The following is a 19,896-nucleotide window of genomic DNA, read 5'->3' on the forward strand; positions in this document are numbered from 1 at the left end:
GCATGCATTTTGTGTTTAGAATTTACATGCAAGTTGCATTTATAATTAGTGCGGCAGCATTGCAGGCAGAAATGGTAGCAAACGTGTTAAGGCCAATTGCAATGAAATTTCTCTTTGACTAAATTTGTTATGAGTATACCACTGAACCAATCTTAGCAAAGCTGCAGAGCTCGTAATTGTATTTTTTTTTTTTTTGTTAGCAGCCTTTAAAGGGGCCCTGAACCGCTTTTTATCAAAGTGGAGAAAGGCATTTGAAGTGAAAATATGCTACTTCAGAAATACTTTGCCACAGTAAGTACTTCCATGCATTCAGCAGAAGCGGAGTTATTGGGAATCAAACACGGGGCCTCCGCTTTGCTCCCCTTCTTCCTTCAATGCCTTGCACTGCGAAGGCTACGGCGGAGTGGGGCGGAGCCACAGCTCCGCCTTCATAATGTCACCGTGGCGCGCAGTTCAAATTTCATTTTGGATGTTAACGTAGACGCCAGGACTTCTGATTTTGGTGCCGACGACGCACTAAACGTAAGCGAAACACGATTGTCCACAGCGAGTTAATGTAGACGCCACGAATTCCGATTTTGGTGCCTACGACACGCTAAGCGTAAGCCAAACGCGGTCGTCCACAGCGAGCAGCCAGTGGACTCGTGGCGGCACCCCGCGGCGGCTGCGGTCCCGACCAATAGCAGCCGCATATTGGAATGTGCTTTATTACGTAATAAAGCACACAGAAGAGAGTGAAGATCATGGCTTCTGTTGAAATGAAAGCACTTCAGAGTAAGGTGACTTTGCGCTCCGCTTGCGAGCTCCACGCACCACGTATGACAGCAAAACTTGGTTGAGATGTTCACAGCAGCGTATGCTACCCGCGGACTAGTATGTTATTTCACCGAGCCCGAAGGGTGGTTCAGGGCCCCTTTAAACAGAACCACAAAAGGTGGTGTCACTGTGACGAAAGTCCCAGCATGCTGCATCCGAGATTTTTCACCACACCGTGAGCGCTGGGCTCTCGGGCTGGCTCGCGTTGCCATGCCTGAGAACCACTGAGACCAATCGGAGCACGCCCGTCTCGACGGCAAGATAGTACGATGAGAAGGGTTGTTGCGGCAACCCACGGTGGCCTCGGTATCTATGCTAGGTGGCAGCTATTCTATGTGTGGCAGCAGAGTCTCTGAGCTTACAAGGGTGTGCTGTTGTAACTCGGACATCATGCCGAGAAGCTGTGCGTTAAATCATGCTTCACTTCCAGTGAGCGGTAACGTTTTTTTTTTTTTTTTCAGTTTCGGTATAAAAAGTGGCTATTTTTGCAAGTTTTGCGCGACGCTTCTGCTCGTGTTTCAAACATCAAATTTTGCATGGAGGCTCCTCTATATTTGTTACCTTAAACAAGGCTTTTTTATGTGGTCCAAAATATTGTTGTAGTTGAAGAGGAATGGTGTACCCAATAGGCATTATATTTAAAAGAAAGAAATCGTAGCCCAAAAATGTGGGGTCTGCACTTCTCAAAACCATATGCTCATTGATACTGAAATGTGCCTAGAATGCATTGGAGGATTCATTCCTAGAAAATGCACATAAAGTGCACTAGGAAGTAGAGGAAAACTGGACACATGGGACGTGCGAGTGTCCTGTCTTCATGCACATGTCCTGTCTTCCTTTACTACTTTCTCCATTTTATGCATGCTTTCTAGAATGAATCAAAACAAACTTGCCTGGTTTACTGCTTTCCTCAACTCCAAGTCAAAGGATGAAGATCATCTTGATCATGAAGATGCGACATTATTGGCCATTGCTTTTAATTTGAACATGTTAGAAAGCCCTGCCCTTGTTAAACTATTAATTTAATTAAAAGCTATGCATGATTTGAACCAATCTCGCACGTAAACTGCATCAGTCAGCTGTATTGTGCTGAACACAATTGTTCAGCAGCTGCAAAGACAGGGTGATGATGATTTAGGCAGCTTGCTATGCATAGTAACGGAGCCAATGATAGTGGGTAAGTAAAGGATGCTGACAATTGGCATAAAAAAAAAAGACGCTTGCAGCTACTTCCAAATGAACAAATTTCTGTTTCCTTATAACATGAATGACTTTATTGCATGTGTAACAGTTCCTGACAGCATGCTGGTGGTGCTGTAAGTCAGTAAATAAGCAATGTAGTTGGACCATCTAAAACATTTGGTGAAATAGCCTGCAAGCTTACAGCCTTGCACAAAACTAATGCAAATCTCTATGAAAAAGTAAAGTACTCTGAATAACTAGTACACTGGCTTTGGTACTACAGTGGTAACAGATAGCATTAAATATGAAAATAGAAATATGTGGGCAGTATTCACCCTAGATTTAATTAAGGTCATCATTTTGTGCAAAACTAATTCTATACCTTGCATTTGCACAAAAACATACAAGGAGAAAATAAATTGTCCCACTTTCAAGTACTCTTTCTCAGAGTTCAAAACAAGCAGTGTCCATATTTTGGGAACTGGATTTCCTTTTACTAGAGCTTTGTAAATTGCACTGAATCCACTATTTTCATTGACTGTCAATGATACCTTCAACTTATTGCGGCACCCGTTTAGTTCTTGTAGAAGTTGTCCATTCAGCTGCAGTTTTAAGGTAGCATATCATTCAGCTTTTTTGCTGGTTGGTACATGTTTAGAGAAAATTGCAGCTCATTGAAATTATTTTTCATCTTTGGCACTGTCAGCGAACTCAGCACACACAGCATGCAGTCAGAAGCACATTAAGAAGAGCATGTTACTCAAATTAACTTGCACATGCACTTGTACATTCCGCAAGTTGTCTTCAGCATGAAGGTCTCGAAACTGCAAGAAAAAAACATTGCTTTCACACAAAGTACAAAGCAGTGATGGCAATAGCTTATGCAGCTCTGGGGACCTGCCTGTGAACCTTCCACTTTCTTTTCATTGGCTTCATTTGAAACCCACGCTAAGTTTAAACCAGCAAGCTTGTGAACATTGCTATGTAGCATCCTATGACTCAAGTGACTTTGCAGCCACGCAGTGAAATGCACTCTCTATCAGTGCTTTAGCGGTTACTCTGTGAATGCATCGTAAACCACATGTGTGCACCAAAGGACACATTCAGCACACCACACTCGACTCTGGGGCGACTGCTTCGATGTGTTAAGAAAAAGTAAAGGTACATTGCTCAGTAACATTGGTGGTTCTTCAGTAGGCACCAATGTGCTTGCGAATCTATGGGTGGTGAATGTGCTACAACACATGCTCAGAACTTCAGATTCTTCCAAGCAAGTCAAGAGCTAATAAGAGATATCGCTATAAAAAAGACAATAGCTGTTAATAGGGTATTTTGACGGGCCAAAGCATGAAAGTCCATTTTGGCCCCGACCTGCACATTAAGTTCTGTACTAGCCTTCACCTATGCGTCTAAACATTTTATTTGTCAATTTCTTTTTCTACTTCAAGAAGCTCAGTTCATCTGGTTTAGCGGAGTGCCGAGTCGATCGATAGCGCTTAACATCTCAATGCAAGAGATCTTTGAGAGATTCCGTGGTGGAGGGCTCCGGGTTAATTATAACCACTTGGGATTTTTAATAATACACAAGCGATTTTGCCCTCCACCTCCATTGTAAGCAACTTGTGCATCTGGGAATTGAACCCGCGACCTCACACTCGGCAGCAGAACACTAGCCACTGAGCTGCTGCAGCGGGTCGAGGAGCACTAAGTTGCATGCTTTCAGATCCCCGTTGTGATTGGCTAGAAGAATAAAGGGGATTGAGAGGCTCCATCTTTTTCTTTGTTACAACCACATGAAACCAACTGACAATGAAGCAAAGGAAAGCATTGGGGAAATTAAGTGTTATTTAAAATTTAAATGTAGCAATAATAAGAAAAAGGGAAATGAAAGTGGACAAAAAGACAGCTTGCTGCCAATGGGAGCTGAACCCACACCTTGTGCATTGCGTGCGTAATGCTCTAACATTGGGCTACAGTGGCTTGTCCCCCTCCCTGCTCTGCTGATAATTTTACGTCAAACATTCACCTAAAATGTGAAATACAGAGTTGTTCAGAGTGTTTAGGAATGGCAGGGGAGTGCATGCTCTCGGCTAAAGCACTCCAATATGTATAAAACTTGGCAAAATATGTGCAAAAATTGCACTCACACTGGATGTCATAAGTGTTGAACTGTGAAGGCTATTAGCAAATCTATTCATCTTCTGAGCTGACATCACTTTGCCCCACATCACCAGCAGATGCTAAAATGTAGGTGAGCTCACTACAAGACAATGGGAACGCCTTTGACAGAACCTGAAAGAAACAATGTGGTCATGGAGATGTGCTGTTACAAATGAAAGTCTGATATGCACATTAAGTTTTTTTTTACAATGTACTCAACCTTGCTCATGGAAATTCACCATTACACTAAGATTAAGCTTCACCCCTTATGTAAAAGCATTGCTTACAGGCAAAAAAAAAAGTTTCTTGCCGAGTTTCAGGTTTTAGTACGGAGATTTTGGCACGTTAAACCACAACCTGAACCAAACTGGTAATATCCTTTGGTTCGACACCCTGTTTACAATGCAATAGTTTTTTGAAGATGATCAATTTGCAAAGTCACAAAGTCGTTTGAAACCAGAAGGACGAAGTTTAGCCAAATCCATGTGCTACCCATAATTTCAATGCTGCCATGCCTACAGCTCCCTATGACACTAGCACTAGATTTTCCTATAGTAATTTTCGCACGAAACTTTGTTCTGCTCATTCTGGCCATGCAGCCACAGTCGCCGTAATCTACAGTCCCCCCACCCACACATGCACACACAAACACAGTTTTGTTTTTAAATTTAAGGGATAAGGAGAAGACGGCAGAGTATGCTTCCTGATTGTTGCCTCACTGCCACTCATTTAGCTGCTGTTACAGCAATGGGGAGTGATCTAAATTATGTGATAAAATTTTTTCTCGAACACCAGAAACACCTGCTCTGTCAAACAAATGTACATAGGTAACCTTAATAACTTGAATAAATTAACACTAATAATCAACACAGTGACAGTAAGCATATGTGTGGTGTTCGGAATGTTGAATAAAAGTAGCGAAAGAATTTAAGTTGGGGTTACTTGGTTATACACGGTAATTGAAATGCACAACTAGGGCAACAAAAGATGCACAGGAAGAGACCTAAGCAGAAAGTGCGACTTACAACAACTGCATGCAATTACGAGGCTAATATAAATATAGCACATATATGCTCAGAGATCGGCACTTATGGTCGGGATAACGTCGAACTATTCCAGTCTGTCTATTCCAAATCACATATTTTGCTCCGTGATAGATCAAAATGGCTCGAATTCAGCTAACGGGCAGGGCCCAAGCCTTTTGAGCTATCGCGGAGAGCTAACGGCAGATTTAGAATAATAGCAGATTGGAATAGTTTTATGTTATTAGGGCCATGTGCTGATTTCGGGCATATATAGCCTTGTGGTTGATTTCAATAAAGAGTTGCTACACTAGTTGTGCTTTGACGATGATATATGAGGTTTCATGGCACAAGGGCTAATGATGGCTAAAGAGTGCCAAAGAGCCATTGTGCTCGGTGCTCATGTTTTTCCTGTGCTCCACTTGTTGCTCTGGAAGTGCAATGCAGTAATAAAAAAAGAAAAGTAATGCACAAATCTTGCATAAAAAGCTTGCTGTACATTTAGGCAGTTTAACATCACTGCATAAGATTATGACACTTGATCAGAACTCCGAACCTTGAATAGCTGCAGCTCTTTGGTTGTGTAGGAATAATGAAGTGCAGGTTTCTGCTCTGAAACATGAGCCAAAAGCTGATCAACCTCATCTTCACTCAGTGCAGCTGATGTAGCTGTCCAGAAAAGCTTCTCCGCATCGGCCAAAGCTTTACTTCTTCTGTCTCTGAGGCTCTTCAGTATTGCATCCTGAAGCATAACATTAGAAAGCAGCACATCAGCTTTTGAACAAGCACAAATCAGCTTTTGACTAGGTTGTTTCATATTGACTAAGGAAGAAGAGAGAATGCAAAAAAACAGCAATATCCTTAACATCTACTTAAGACATTATTATTTATTTATTCGTGATACATTACAGGCCCATTGAAGGGCATATACAGGGTGTTTCAGCGAACACTTTCAAAATTTATTTAAGGTTGCCTGTGGCAGATAGCCCAATTCTAGTTAATGAGCTGGTCTACTCGAAGATGCGGACATTACTTGCACAAGAAATTGAACTGCATAATCGAATAATTAACAGAAATTCATTAATTAAGTTTTTAACTAATTGCCTGATGGCCCATATTGCAATTTACAAATTGTAGCCATGGAGTTCGCAAAGCGGATCCACTTGGAACGAATTCTCAGGATGACACCAGTTTCGAGATATTAATTCCCGAACTTTGCGAAGAAATGCATTGGCATTCCAGTTAGGTTCTTAACAAAATGTCGCTTTATGCGTTGAAGCACAAGATTAACTGGAACGCCAATGCATTTCTTCGCAAAGTTCGGAAATTAATATCTCGAAACTGGTGTCATCCCGAGAATTCGTTCCAAGTGGATCCGCCTTGCGAACTCCACGGCTACAATTTGTAAATTTCAATATGGGCCATCAGGCAATTAGTTAAAAACTTAATGAATTTCTGTTAATTACTCCATTATGCAGTTCAATTTCTTGTTCAAGTAATGTCTGCCTCTTCAAGTAGACCAGCTCATGAACTAGAATTGTGCTATCTGCCACAGGCAACCTTAAATAAATTTTGAAAGTGTTTGCTGAAACACGCTGTATATATGTACATAGGAAATTCTTTGATCCTGCTCTGCAAGTTGACAGCATGACCAAAGAAAAGACAAATTGTAAAACATCTCTTTATTCAATTTTATGCCTGTATAGTGGCACACATTAGGTTATGGTGACAACATATGAGTTTGAACATTATTTCGGTTATTTTTTGTGCGAGAAAAGCCTGCAAATGTTGCCCGTTGATAGCTAACTGTTTATTGCTAAAAAGGAAAGGTCACTATGGTCTATTAAAAATAAACTAAAAACTTGAAGTTCTCATTTATTCTGTAATGCAGTGTAGCAGCCCCTTATACCAGGCGTTTCAACGAACACTTTCAAAAATTCTTAAAGGTTGCCTGAGGCAGATAGCACAATTCTAGTTCATGAGCTGGCTACTCGAAGAGGCAGAAATTGCTTGCACAAGAAATTGAAATGCATAATTGACTAATTCAAAGTTCGGGAATTAATATCTCAAAACTGGTGTCACCCTGAGAATTCTTCCAAGTGGATCTGCCTCGCGAACTCCATGGCTACAATTTGTAAATTGTAATATGGGCCATCAGGTATTTAGTTCAAAACTTAATTAGTGAATTTTAATTAGTCAATTATCCATTTAAATTTCTTGTGCAAGCAATGTCCGCCTCTTCGAGTAGACTAGCTGAATAACCAGAATTGCGATATCTGCCACAGGCAACCATTAAAAAATTTTGAAAGTGTTCGCTGAAACACCCTGTATATTATAAACAGCCAGCTGGCCTCAGGTAGATGCTGCTGAAATCTGTGATGTCACAGCCAGCTAGTACGGGAACTTTGAGGCTATATCACTGCCCATTGTTCTCTCTTATGTCCTCTCCAATAAACCAAAGCACCACTCGTGGTAAGACTGTCCCATATTAGGTATTCCAGAACCATCATCTACAAATCTACCTTAGCTTTATCTTAATTTTAGCATTATTTAATGTGTTTTCACTTTGAGGGTAACTATAGCTATTTTATTTGTAAGATGACAACAAGCTTGCCTCATCACGACGACATAGTCATTGTCATCAGCCCACTTTTAATCTGTCCATTACAGGACAAAGACCTCTCCTAGTGATCTAGTTACCCCTGCCCTGTGTAAGCTAACTGTATCCTGTGACTAAACTTCCTAATCTCATCACCCTATCTTGTCCTCTCGTTTCCTTTTTCATGGCACCCATTTTGTTGCTCTGATAATAGAGCACTGGTTATCTGTTCTATACAATACTTAAGCTGCCAAATCCCACTACTTCCTCTTAATCTCGGCTAGAATATCAGCTGCCCATGTTTGGTCTCTAAACAATACCACCGTGCCTTCATTATTCCCACGCTAGCCTAACACAGCCATCGACAGTGTTGATGAAAGCACACGAGAAGCAGAAACCATCAAATCAGTAGATTTCGCCGTGTGCACAATGGGCGCTCATCCTATTACCAGGAACATGTTGACAAGGACTCAACATCTACGTCAACACAGGCTGTGGAATTGTTCTGCAAACGGAGATCTCTGGCAGACATACCCAAGACAAGACCAGACCAGTCCAGACCAGACCAGACGCCTTTGAAGACTGGGCCAACTCGAACGACTATCGAGCCCAAGACACGCTGCTCTCCCTCTGGGAGTTTTCACATGAGGCGGGCATTTATCCTTGCATGTGATCCCCTTCCCTGAACCCCACCCTTTTTAGGCTGAAGAGCCATCTCATTTCCAACAAAGATGTTTCACTGAATCATTCATTCCCGCTTCCAATTCTTTAGGGCTTAAAATAACAACCATCAGACGATGCACACAACTGGTTGTTAGCGGATATGATGAAAATCCCAGACCATGGCCTCCTATGTTTTCAGTGGATTGCGGGTGCCACCTAATCTCGGAGATAATGCTGAGGAGCCATGCTGGTTCGCAGAGTTCCAGGTTCTACATCATTTCTGGTGAGTGGAACTGCCACCATTTTTTTCCTACGTTTCAGCATCAAAAATGTCTGTTTTTGCGAGCTTCTCATGATGCATCCACTTGTACTACTTCCAATGTAAAAGTTTGCACGGAGGCTGCTCTATATATTTACACTATGTGAGTTGTGGGGTCTCACATGCGCTTTAGGAACGACAACACAGTAGTGCAAACAATCAAAAGGGCATTTATTGTACCTTTCATACAGTAATGCACGCTAGCCGAATTACTACCCATAGAACATTCACATGGGTGCACGACAAATCGAGGAAGTCCGACTCACCGCGACCGGATAGCGAGCGACCATGTTCGCCCCATGCTATAGACAACATCGTCTAGTAGGTCACATGTATGGCCATGCGAACGGTGACGGATTCGAACGATCCGAGTTCATCCATTCCAGTGTCCTGCTCCTTGCCTCGTGAGATTGTCTCGCGAGACGGTATCACGAAGCGGACCGGCGCACCCTCGAAGCGTCCGTGCGTGCTGCTCGCCGATCCCATGCCAAAGAGGAAGCACCTTCTTCCTTTTTGCACCCAAGTAACCCCCGCCGTTAGGTGGCGCTAGCAGCGCAACACTAGCGTCATCTCTCGTAAGATGCTGCCACCGTAACGCCACGCGGTGAAGCCGGATTACAGGAGACGGGAGCCATGCGGGGAAAACAACATCAGAGGACGCGTGGGAGTCGCGCATCCCCACTGAGTCTAGGCTTTTATATGGTCCAAAACTTTGTTGCAGTTTGCCTTTAAACTATAGTTACTTGCTGTGTGTCGATGTACAATGTGCCAAAAACATACACATAGCGAAAAGAATGTCACACATTTGGCTGTGAACATTTTCTGTTGCAGGTCAACACTGCAGCTCGAAGTGACAGGAAAGCAAATGGTATTGCCATTTTCATGTCTTCCAGCTTGTTTTGCAATCCTATTGCTTGTGGCCAGACTTGAAGAAATTACAGTAATGCCACTGAGTGGCATGGTGACTTGAACATGCACTCAAGAGCGACTTAGTTGGTAGGCTTAATACAGGAAAGATAAAAGGCAACTATATGTTCCATGAGAGGAAAAAAAAAGTTGCAGCTTCACCCGAAAGGCGAAACATTGATTGCGATAGAAATTATTAGACAGCTACACAAAGAAAGGTTAGTAGTTCTATTGGCCATATAAACTTGTAAACATTCGCTTCCTAACTCAATTAACAAGCATGGTGTCATGAGCGCTCAGGAAAACATGAAACATCTCACTTGATGACCGCGAACACTCACTATCAAAACGCTAGCTTGAGGAAGAGTGGCAGCAGTAGTGAACAATCAACCTTTGTGCTTCCTCTCGCTTCAGTGTGAACTAAGCGGCGTGAACACAGTGCACACAAAGCTATCAGCCCTCAGTAAGTCTATCAGCCCTCATCAGTACTCAGTACCAGGCCCGCAGCCAGGAATTTTTTTCAGGGGGGGGGGGCACTTGAAGGCCTTGACTATTTGAGGAACACACCTATTTTTCAGTAATTACTGTCGGTAACCCCCCTCCCCCCCGGCTACGGGCCTGCTCAGTACTCATCGCAGATTGCTTTCAAGATAGGGCCGCACGGCTACGCTCAGTCGTGCCATATGCAGCCACCACCGCCGGAGAAATTGAAAAATAACTGTGTATGTGCATCTCAATTACATCCAAGAAGTGAACTGCTGCAGAGGTGTAGACTGGTTTAGCAACTTGTCAGCAAATGGTAAATGGTCGGTTATTAAACCAGGCAAGCAAAGGTGTGAAGGAATGGGCTGAATAATGTCAACTAAAAGCAACAGCGGTACGTGTGTCTTGTGCCTTCTTCCTTGACATGTCCATATCAATGTTTTCTGCTGGAAACCTTTCTTGAAATGTAAAAAAAAAGGCAATCTTGTTGCAAAATGTGAGTGAAAACAAAGCAGAATGAGGCACTAAGTCTTCTCTTAAAGTTGAATGAAAAATGCAAGTCACTGTATGTGAGTCTAGTAGGCCTAACTGCACTGTCTTTGAGGATTGGCAGATGTGGAGATGAGAAGTAGTTAAGGCTTAAGCAATGTAGGTTATAGAGGCTTTACTATCACGAGGGCGACGTCAGCCATTTCAAGTATTTAAGAATATTCAAACACGATTGAAGTTGTATGGACATTTAGTGACCTTGTACTCTACTGATTTTGTTTTCTATTGTACTTGCACAAGGTTAAGCCCTACTGTTGTCTGCTCTCATATAGAAAGGAACTGATTTCAAGATGCTTTTACCCGACTGGAAGCAATGTCTGATGATTTCTGGTGGCTCAGTGCATCGAGTAAGTTGCCACATGCAACCCTGTCTTTCCTTAGCTCATCTATGAGCTGTGTGCCTGTTGGAGAAAAAGCAGAAGTGACAATGTGTTAATAGTCTTCCCTCCAAACAAATTTTTGTTTAGATTCTGTCTAAGCTAATGCCATGTTCCTGCAGTTAAAGATGAAAGGCTTCACTGTTACAAGCTCTCAGGTGGGAGAAAGAAAGAAAATATGATGGAAAGTTAGCAGGTCAAGAAGCAAAAATATGCATTGGTATTGACATTCACTCGATTACAATGTAGATTCTTAGTCCAGTGAAAATACTGTGAATTGTGCAGAGTCATTGACCTTACTTGATGTTGTGCTTCACAACACTACTCATGTGTTATTGCCCAGTTGGTAGTTAAGATAAAAGAGTTACAACTCAAAGACAATGTGACATCTAAACAGCTAATATACTGTAGTATCCCAGTAGCAGAAAAACTTGAGCTAGTAGGTGAAATTCCATATTTGACAAAACAGTACTAAATCAGATGAGGATTAAGGAAAGTACACAGAAGAATGCTGAACTGCAAGTTTATTGTTGAAGAAACATATATATATATATACACAGAACAACTTGAAAAATAATTTTTTTTGCTAAAGTGAAAACTGTAGAAGCATGACGAGCCTTTCATATAGATTGGTACATAAAAACAAAGCTGAAATTCCTATACCTTGTCACTTATATAGAAAGCTAGCATGTGGTGCCAAAAAATAGCGGTGTGTGAATGTCGACTTTTAAAACTGAATCAAATAGTGATTACACCGAACCGAATACGAATTTAATATTTTTATAATAATATTTACTGTCCTTGAATACTACATTTTATTTTAAAGAAATACTATTTACAAATTTTATACGACAAAACGTGACCAAAATGCTATGTGCTGAAATAAGCTCCTATATAGCAAGCAGTGACTAGAGTACTCGAGGTGTTATTTTGTTGCCAGCTGTTAAATAAAAGCCAGGCATTAAAATTGCACAATATATGTTAAAGGAACTGAGGTTTGAGCTAGTTGGCCGTGATTCATCTTCAAAAAAGCTTTCACCACTAAAAAGACGATAGAGAACCGCACACCAACAGCGCTGTTCGTTTGTGCTTTTATTGTACCTTTTTTTTTTTTTTTTCACTGCAAAATTTTTCGAAGATGAACATATGTTAAACAGAATAGTGGTTTCATGACGGAAATCGAGAGTACCAGAGTACCACCAAGAGCACTGTCAACATAACGCTTCACAAGGATTGATGGCACATGAGCGTCAGACATCTCCACCCCATGATGAATATTGCACCACAATGGTATAAAATCCAGGTAGAGCAAGGATGAAAATAAGCAACATTAAGCCCTTGCTATTTCAATTTTTTCTGTTCGAGTTGGTGCTGAAAAAAAATATTCGGGGTTTTGAATGATAACTATTTTATTCAAGTACTATACCAAATTGAATAGAAAGATATTCAGTTTTTTATTTTCAAATATTTGCACCCCTTTACCAAAAGGACGAAAGATCTATCCAAGAGCAATACATGCTGATGGAAAATGTGGTCTAGTAAGAACTGCAATTCATTCCCACTAAAGGCAACTGATAGCTTACTAACGCACTTGACTCCTTTCCTTTCAAAATATATAAGGCCTCCATATTTTATAACATGTTCTGGTCCTTGTAAGTAAAAAAAAATATATTTTTTTTTCTGTTATTGGATGGCATCGACACCCTCTACAATGTGCACGCAGGTGTAGGCCCCCTCAATTGTTCAAAGACTATAGGTGCTCTTCTAACTGTAAGTTCACACAACAACCGGTTTGGCCTACATACACAAATCTGCAGGACATCGTTGGCCTGTGAACAGCGCAAGTTCTGTAATGAACGTAACAATCGGCTAGCATCTTAGAACACGGAGTGCAACCAGTACTAGAAGGCCATAGCCTTCTTTGCATGGCAGAGCAAATACCAGCAAGTTTACTTGCTTAGACCTGGACTTACTTCGCATTGTTTTGCCAAGTACTAATGTTTCAAGTCATTGCCCAATGTATGCTGAGAGATTGTCCACTATCCCCTACATGAGCCTTACGTCATTTGCCAACCACATGTTTAAATGACATGTGGCAAGCAGATATTACTGTCAAGTGTTTGTAATTAAGCAGGTCAGTTATTGGCCGCTCTCAATAATTCCTCAAGCAGAACTTTGTGTGCTTTTACACTGATACACTACTCAACGCACTTTCTGTCAGATTATGTCCGTAGGTGGTGGTGTCAAAAGAGAAGGATGCCGACAAAAAAGGTGTTGTTAATAAGTATTAAATATACAGAGTGTACAAATATTTTAAACTTTCAAACAATGAATCGAATAGTGTCCTATTTGATTCAGGTCTCGAATCGAATACATAGTCACTATTCATAAATACGAGTATGTTTTGAATAGTTTTGAATACTTGCAAATGCCAACTGTGCGCAATTGAATATAAAATTGCAACAAAAGTAGATAAATTTTATCCCCACGAACATAGTAAAGGCATAAAAAGTGAGAACTTATATGGTGGAGCAAGCCACATCACTCAGCGATCATTTGCACTTTTTGAAGAGTCCTGTGCATGCGAAGGAAACTTCTTAATTATTCCTAATGCTTAATTTGTGTTTTTAATAAATAACACTTCATAATGTGCAACATATTGAGAGAAACTTGTTAACGTTGAGAATACTAGGATGTCAACTAGTTTTATAATAAGTGTGAGAACAGCTGTTCATTATTCAAAAACAATTAGAAAATTATTCTATATTCAATGAGAATCTATTCGCATCTGGGGTTATTCAATTCATATTCGATTCGGTTTCAAATACAGTCGAACCCAGATACATATATCGAATCTGAAGGGGATCACAAAGAAGTTCAATATATAGGTATTTTGATATATAAAATAAAAATTTTATACAAAAATTTTCAACGGGATTTTACTGGTGTTTGTTATGCACAATAATTTGTTATATGTGGGTTCGATATATCCGGGTTCGACTGCATTACGATTCACACACTCCTAATATTAGACATTTTGGCTTTTGTACGGAAGCTCAGAAGAGTTTCAAGATGTATGCCACATGTCCTAAATATGATTTTTTTAATCTGTGCCTTTGCTTTTGATGCACTATCTCAGTGTACACTATCTCTGATGCATTATCTACTATTGTTCCCTGAATGGGACAATAGAAGTCTGACATAAAGACGAGGTCAAGTGTGAGATTACTCTTTAGGAACACCTCTTACACTAGGTATGTCTAAAATCAGTTTACACTTTGTGTAAAACTGATTTAAATATGTTATTACTACGCTGTATACATGTGGAAATAATGTTTTAAATGCATAGAAAAATTTAGCTACCCTTTCAATTACCTGGTCATGAACTTATCCATTCTCTACTTATTACTCGGTCTGATTATAGCCAATTTTTGTCACTCTCATTTTGCGACACTCATTGTGGTGTGTGGCATACAACAAGTGGTTCATATTCAAGGCACGGTTATGAATACATACTCACAAAAGGAGTTAGAAAAGATAAGTGAGGACTGACCCCTTTGTCCATTTAATATGTTGCCACGTACGGGAATAAACTTCGATAAATTTTACCCAATTCCTAGCTTGATACAGTGAAAGGTCTTTCTCACCTCTAGAGCCAATGCTTCTGGGTGTGCTTGTAAGTACTGTTGACACTTGATCTAAAATGCTCCTAAGCTTTAACTGTGCTTGCTGCACATTCTCATGCAGACACATAAATGACCTCAGTGCTTTTGCTTCGAGGTTACAGTAGAGGGTGTATAGAAGCTCCATGCGGTATGAAGTTGACAGCAATAATGGTACAAGATGCTGAGCGTATGTCTGCTCCACAACCATGCTGAAACAAGAAAAACATTTGTGTTTTGATATAAAACAAAAGACGTCATGAAACATGAGCAGGTTTAAGAAATGTGCTGTATACAATGAAATCTATTCACACCAATAGTATTTATGAGGTCAGGGGCACTGCATGTGATCGATGTTTAAAGGGAGAAGGGTCACTTGCCACACCTATGAGATGTGCAACTGCGTACATTACTAATGACATATTCGAGTGGTTAGTGGAAAGTGCTCTGGCTGTGCTACAAAGGCGCTGAAAAACAACTTTAAAGCTGTATATTACCAGAATAACTGTGAATAGAAGTGATGATCTTGCTTCTTTATCATTAATGGAGCCAGCTTACACTAGCGGTATAATGTTTAGTCGCTCTATTATATAACCTTTGTAGTGCTGCTGGAGCACCCTGAAACAACTACCCAAATATGCCATAATGATGAAATGGTGGTGTAGAGGGTTGTGATGTTGTGATGCTCCCCTCCCCCTTGCATTACAGCATGAAACCCTAATAACTGATCATTACAATGGCATGTTGTAACCAGGCAGATTAATCCCAAATCAAATGAAAATCATGCAAACAAACAATTTCTAATACACATAGTGGCTTTAACCTACATTGAATTTAACATTAATTTCAATTGATTCTAACTTCAAAGTTGTTTCTGTGTTTCATCATTTTCTTTGTTCTTGTCATTGAAAGGGTGGTACAATATGTCTTGAAGGCAGTAGAAGCACTCGCTCACCGGTCACAGGTATTCTTAGTCTGATATGCCTCCAGGATGACATTGGCAATTTTACAAATGAGCTTCCGAGGGCACACTCGGTCCATTGCTATGCTCCTGTACAGTTTGCCAAGGCAAGAAATGGCTTCCTGGCGAACTTGGAACTAAAAGACAATAGCAGTTTATATGAGTGCACAACAAGACCACATGTATTGTCTACTAAGTCCTAACACACTTTTCACCGAAAAAATGTACAGTACTGCCCTAGAATATTATTGCTTACTTACAGAACGACATAACTTGCTTTCTTTCACAACTTTAGTGGCTGCTAAAGCTTTGCATTCTATCAATTCTGTCACTGACAGATATACATAACAAGAAATGCACACTTTACCATTATCTTCAATTCATTAAGTTCTCACGTGAAGGCTACACAGATCTCATTCATGTTAGTTGGTTTTAGACAGTACTCCTTCAAATTTAGACATCACAAAACACCCACATACTACCTGCTGACTCACCCAAATTTTTTTATTGTACAAACTTGGGCTTTTTCTATGATTTTACAAATGTTGTGTCAAGTTCAATGAAAAATAAACTGTGTTCGCAAAAATGTTTTAAACCTCTTGAAAGCTAGTGTGGTGCAAGATTGAAAATGATGCATGCAAAGAGGAAACTGTGGTGGTGCCTGTGCCATCTTCTTGTGGCAACTGAAGACATTATTGAAATGCATGTTTCAGATAGTGTCATCTGCTCCACATAGCAGTGTGTGAAGAGAAGAAGGAAGAAGTTGAGAGGAGCGCGCATGCCATGCTGCATGTGCAGGAGATAGGAAATATAGCTGAAGACAAGCTGATGCACTGTCTCTGTTGTTCAAAGTCCTTGTCTGTCCTCTACAACGAAGTCTTTTCTTTCTATTGAAGAGGCCCTCCCTTTACAGGTGCCATATACTAGATAGGTACTTTCTTCGAGCAAGTTTATTCTGACACGTTCCTGAAGCATGTGAAGTCAGCAACAGCAAAGTCACTGAAAAAGTCACTGTATCTAAAAGCAATGTGTTTCTTTTCAGTATCTGCTGCTCCAAGTTTGCTGCTGCTTGTGCGCTGCATCTAAAGGTAAATGATCATGTATCCCACATAAGCTTAATGTCTCAGACGTTAAGTATTTGCCACACTCAGTGGCAAATACTGATTGACCTGAAATACTGAAAAACTGATTCATGATGCAGCTCGGTAATGACATTGGCATGAAAGGCGTTCATTGAAAAGTGCCACATACCCAGTGCATTTGTGGCGCAGCCTGCAAGTGCGCCAGCTGTTGCTGTTCTTGAGGAACCCTTGTGACGTGGGTTCGATTCCACTCGGCATTGGAGAAATTTAAGGGATTTTTTTCGTCACTTTAGGGCGACACATTCCCAGAGGCGCATACCTAGTAGTTAACCAGTTTGGCATCACAGACATTCATTGAAGAGCGGCACACACCTACTGGCACACACTCAGTGACCCAAGTTGGCATCAAAGAGGCTCAGACCTGCACAGACCGAATGACACATGCCTAGTTGTCCTAGTCAGCGTTAAAGAGCTTCTACGAACAGCGGTGCTTACCCAGTCCCGCATCTACAATGACCTACGTAGGCATGAAAGAGCTTCATTGAAGAGAGGCACATATGCACACATTGGCACATACTAAGTGACCCAAGTTGATCCGATGGTTGGTTTCGAACTCTGTTACTTCAGTGCAGCAGCCTGGTGCGTTAACCATTCGACTACTGACTACCCAGTGACCCAGTTAGGCAGAAGAATGGTTACACACACATGCACGCACATGCATGCGTGCACACACACACTCAGAGATAGAGAGAGAGAGAGAGAGATAGATAGATAGATAGATAGATAGATAGATAGATAGATAGATAGATAGATAGATAGATAGATAGCCTCTGAAAAGTGTGTGAAGCACCAAAAGATTGTGAGCGCAGTCCTATTCCTCCCCATGGCCCCCTTGTCATGTTTACAAGGGGCCGTATTCTGAAACGTTCCACTTCGGCGATATTTCGCTTTTTGCTTACAGGCGCGCACTGATTGGCTGGTTGAGAAAAATTGAATGACGTCGGGCTCAACCAGCCAATTAGCTCATTCAATTTTGCTAAAACAGCCAATCAGCACGCACCTGAAAGCGAAAAGCGAAATATCGCCGAAGTGGAACATTTCAGAATACGTCCCAAGCTTTTTGGTAATTTTAAAATGGCACAGGTTGGCAGGTATGAACTCGCAAACAGGGTGCACAAGTCACGAAAAAGCAGGCAATATGTGCGCTTGAAGTGGTTGCATAAAAGTACTTTTTGACTTGTTTCTTAACCTTGCCCTCAACATGAATCTTAGTTCCACTACAGAGGACGTAAGCAAAATCACTGCTGTTGATGTGCATGCAGGAACAGAGCAAGGCTCTCGTAATACTTGGCTTGTAAAGAAGTCTCAAAAGAACTATAAAAGTGGAGATAATTCAAAATGAAGAGAAGAAACACGCTCTCTTATCTCTCACTATTCCATCTGAGCTCATTATGAATGAGACATAATATTATCTGAAGGAAATGCTTATTTTTCACGAAATAGTTTATTTTTCATGAATAAGAATGCTCCGCACAAAGAAAAACTATTTTGTGGAAATAGTTTCAGCAATAAGTTTGTTGCATGTGGTGGGCAACACCAGCCAGAACACTAAATGTGAGCTTTGCCTCATGCCACCTATGGCTTTGTGTGGTAATTGTACACACAGTTCTTGTCAGATGTGAAATGATGGTGTACATTGCATTTCCTCTACATTACCTACGTGATACTACCACAGCAGGAGATTTTGTGTCGGTCTTTTCTCGCTGACCGTGATTTCAAAAGGAAGCAAGTCGCACACCAGACTTCATCCTTGTCCTGTGTTCCTGCTCTGATCCAACAAATCATGCTTGCTGCCTATAATTCAGTGTCAGTCAAAGATGTTAAGCCAAAACTCCATGCTCAAAACTGAAACTGCAAGAAAAAGAATTTTTTTTTGGTTTGCTGTCTGTAGGCAACATTTGTCTATAAAGAGTTAAGTAAAGTAACCACCTATATGAGTGTTAGAAAAAATTATGCTGGTCCCACATACTGTAACAATCAGTTTAAGCGAATCTTTCTTTGGTGTTCGTAAAGAACACTGTTCTTTTTTAGTGACCATTTGCAAGCATGGAACGCATGACCAAGTCGGACACTTTTTCACTGGGAAACACCTCAGTCGATGTATACTTGGGGCCCTTCAACACTGCAGACATGTCAGCACCAATCAGAGCCCCGACTCTTCAAGGCTCAACGTGCAAGACTGCAGCCGGCAGCTGCAAAGTTGGGGTATGAAACATGGAAAGCTTCGCCATAAAATTTATTTACCGCGATGACAGCACAGCTTCTCACGGCTGACTTTGAGACCGACCTGTTTAGCAAGACAGAAGCTGGCAAAGCTCTCTTTTCTGTTTCATGGAAGCAGAGGAAACGGTGTTGCTAATGAAACACACAATGGAGTATAGCGTGGTGCCTAAAACGCTCTTGCAGGAAGGAAAGGTCACAAGTCATGTGACAGAGAAGGCAGTTTGAAGGAGAGAGAATGGGCAAGAAGTGGTCAGGAACATTAACCAGGCCTGCAGTAGCTTTGGCTAACTTACCACTGGAAGTGAGGAGACAGAGAGGACAGTTAGGATAAAAAAACTCTGAAAGGCATTAATAAAGGTTACTTACGGAGGCATAGTGAGTGTTAGCTGTGAGGAGGGCAATCAGTTTGTCTGTGATGATAGCAGAGTCCTTCAGAGCAGCCTTTGTGACTGATGTGATAACGATCTGCCTCACCGTGATCCCACAGCTTGCCTGTATTTGTGTTAAAGCCTCTGAAACACACATGAAATGAAACCAACTGCTATAGTGTGGATATAACAAAGAAAATATCTGCATCTTCCTGGAACCACAAGAAAGAAAAAAAAAAGAAGAAAGAAGATCCTCATTTGTTTCTTGAACTTTGAAACAGTCTGCATTATCGTACAATTGACACATTTTTTTCAATTACACATTTTCTACTGGCAGTGGAAAATATTATGGCCTCCAGTGCATTGCAAACAACAATAAGGGAGGTGGAGCTTGATATTACTTTGTAGATCCCATATTCCAAGATTTTCCGGGAGATACATTTTCTTGCTACCATATATTATTC

At 41.0% G+C, this 19,896-nt stretch overlaps 1 protein-coding gene across 3 annotated transcripts in view; it reads right to left on the minus strand.

Moving 5' to 3' along the window:
• Window positions 1-1,468: 1,468 nt before the first annotated feature.
• The window catches only part of LOC119449688 (sister chromatid cohesion protein PDS5 homolog B), a 37,118-nt gene continuing 18,690 nt past the window's right edge, over window positions 1,469-19,896 (minus strand). For all 3 annotated transcript variants that reach the window (XM_049665386.1, XM_037712920.2, XM_049665387.1), the window contains 7 exons: window positions 19,431-19,576; window positions 15,694-15,836; window positions 14,724-14,950; window positions 11,000-11,100; window positions 5,737-5,922; window positions 4,146-4,290; window positions 1,469-2,822 (listed from right to left, as the gene is read on the minus strand). In XM_049665386.1, coding sequence (XP_049521343.1) covers window positions 4,189-4,290; window positions 5,737-5,922; window positions 11,000-11,100; window positions 14,724-14,950; window positions 15,694-15,836; window positions 19,431-19,576 — 905 coding nt within the window. In that variant the 3' untranslated portion in view covers window positions 1,469-2,822; window positions 4,146-4,188. The remainder of the gene's footprint in view (window positions 2,823-4,145; window positions 4,291-5,736; window positions 5,923-10,999; window positions 11,101-14,723; window positions 14,951-15,693; window positions 15,837-19,430; window positions 19,577-19,896) is intronic.

This window comes from Dermacentor silvarum, chromosome 4 (assembly GCF_013339745.2).
Source record: "Dermacentor silvarum isolate Dsil-2018 chromosome 4, BIME_Dsil_1.4, whole genome shotgun sequence".
In the NCBI taxonomy this organism is placed as follows: Eukaryota; Metazoa; Arthropoda; class Arachnida; order Ixodida; family Ixodidae; genus Dermacentor; species Dermacentor silvarum.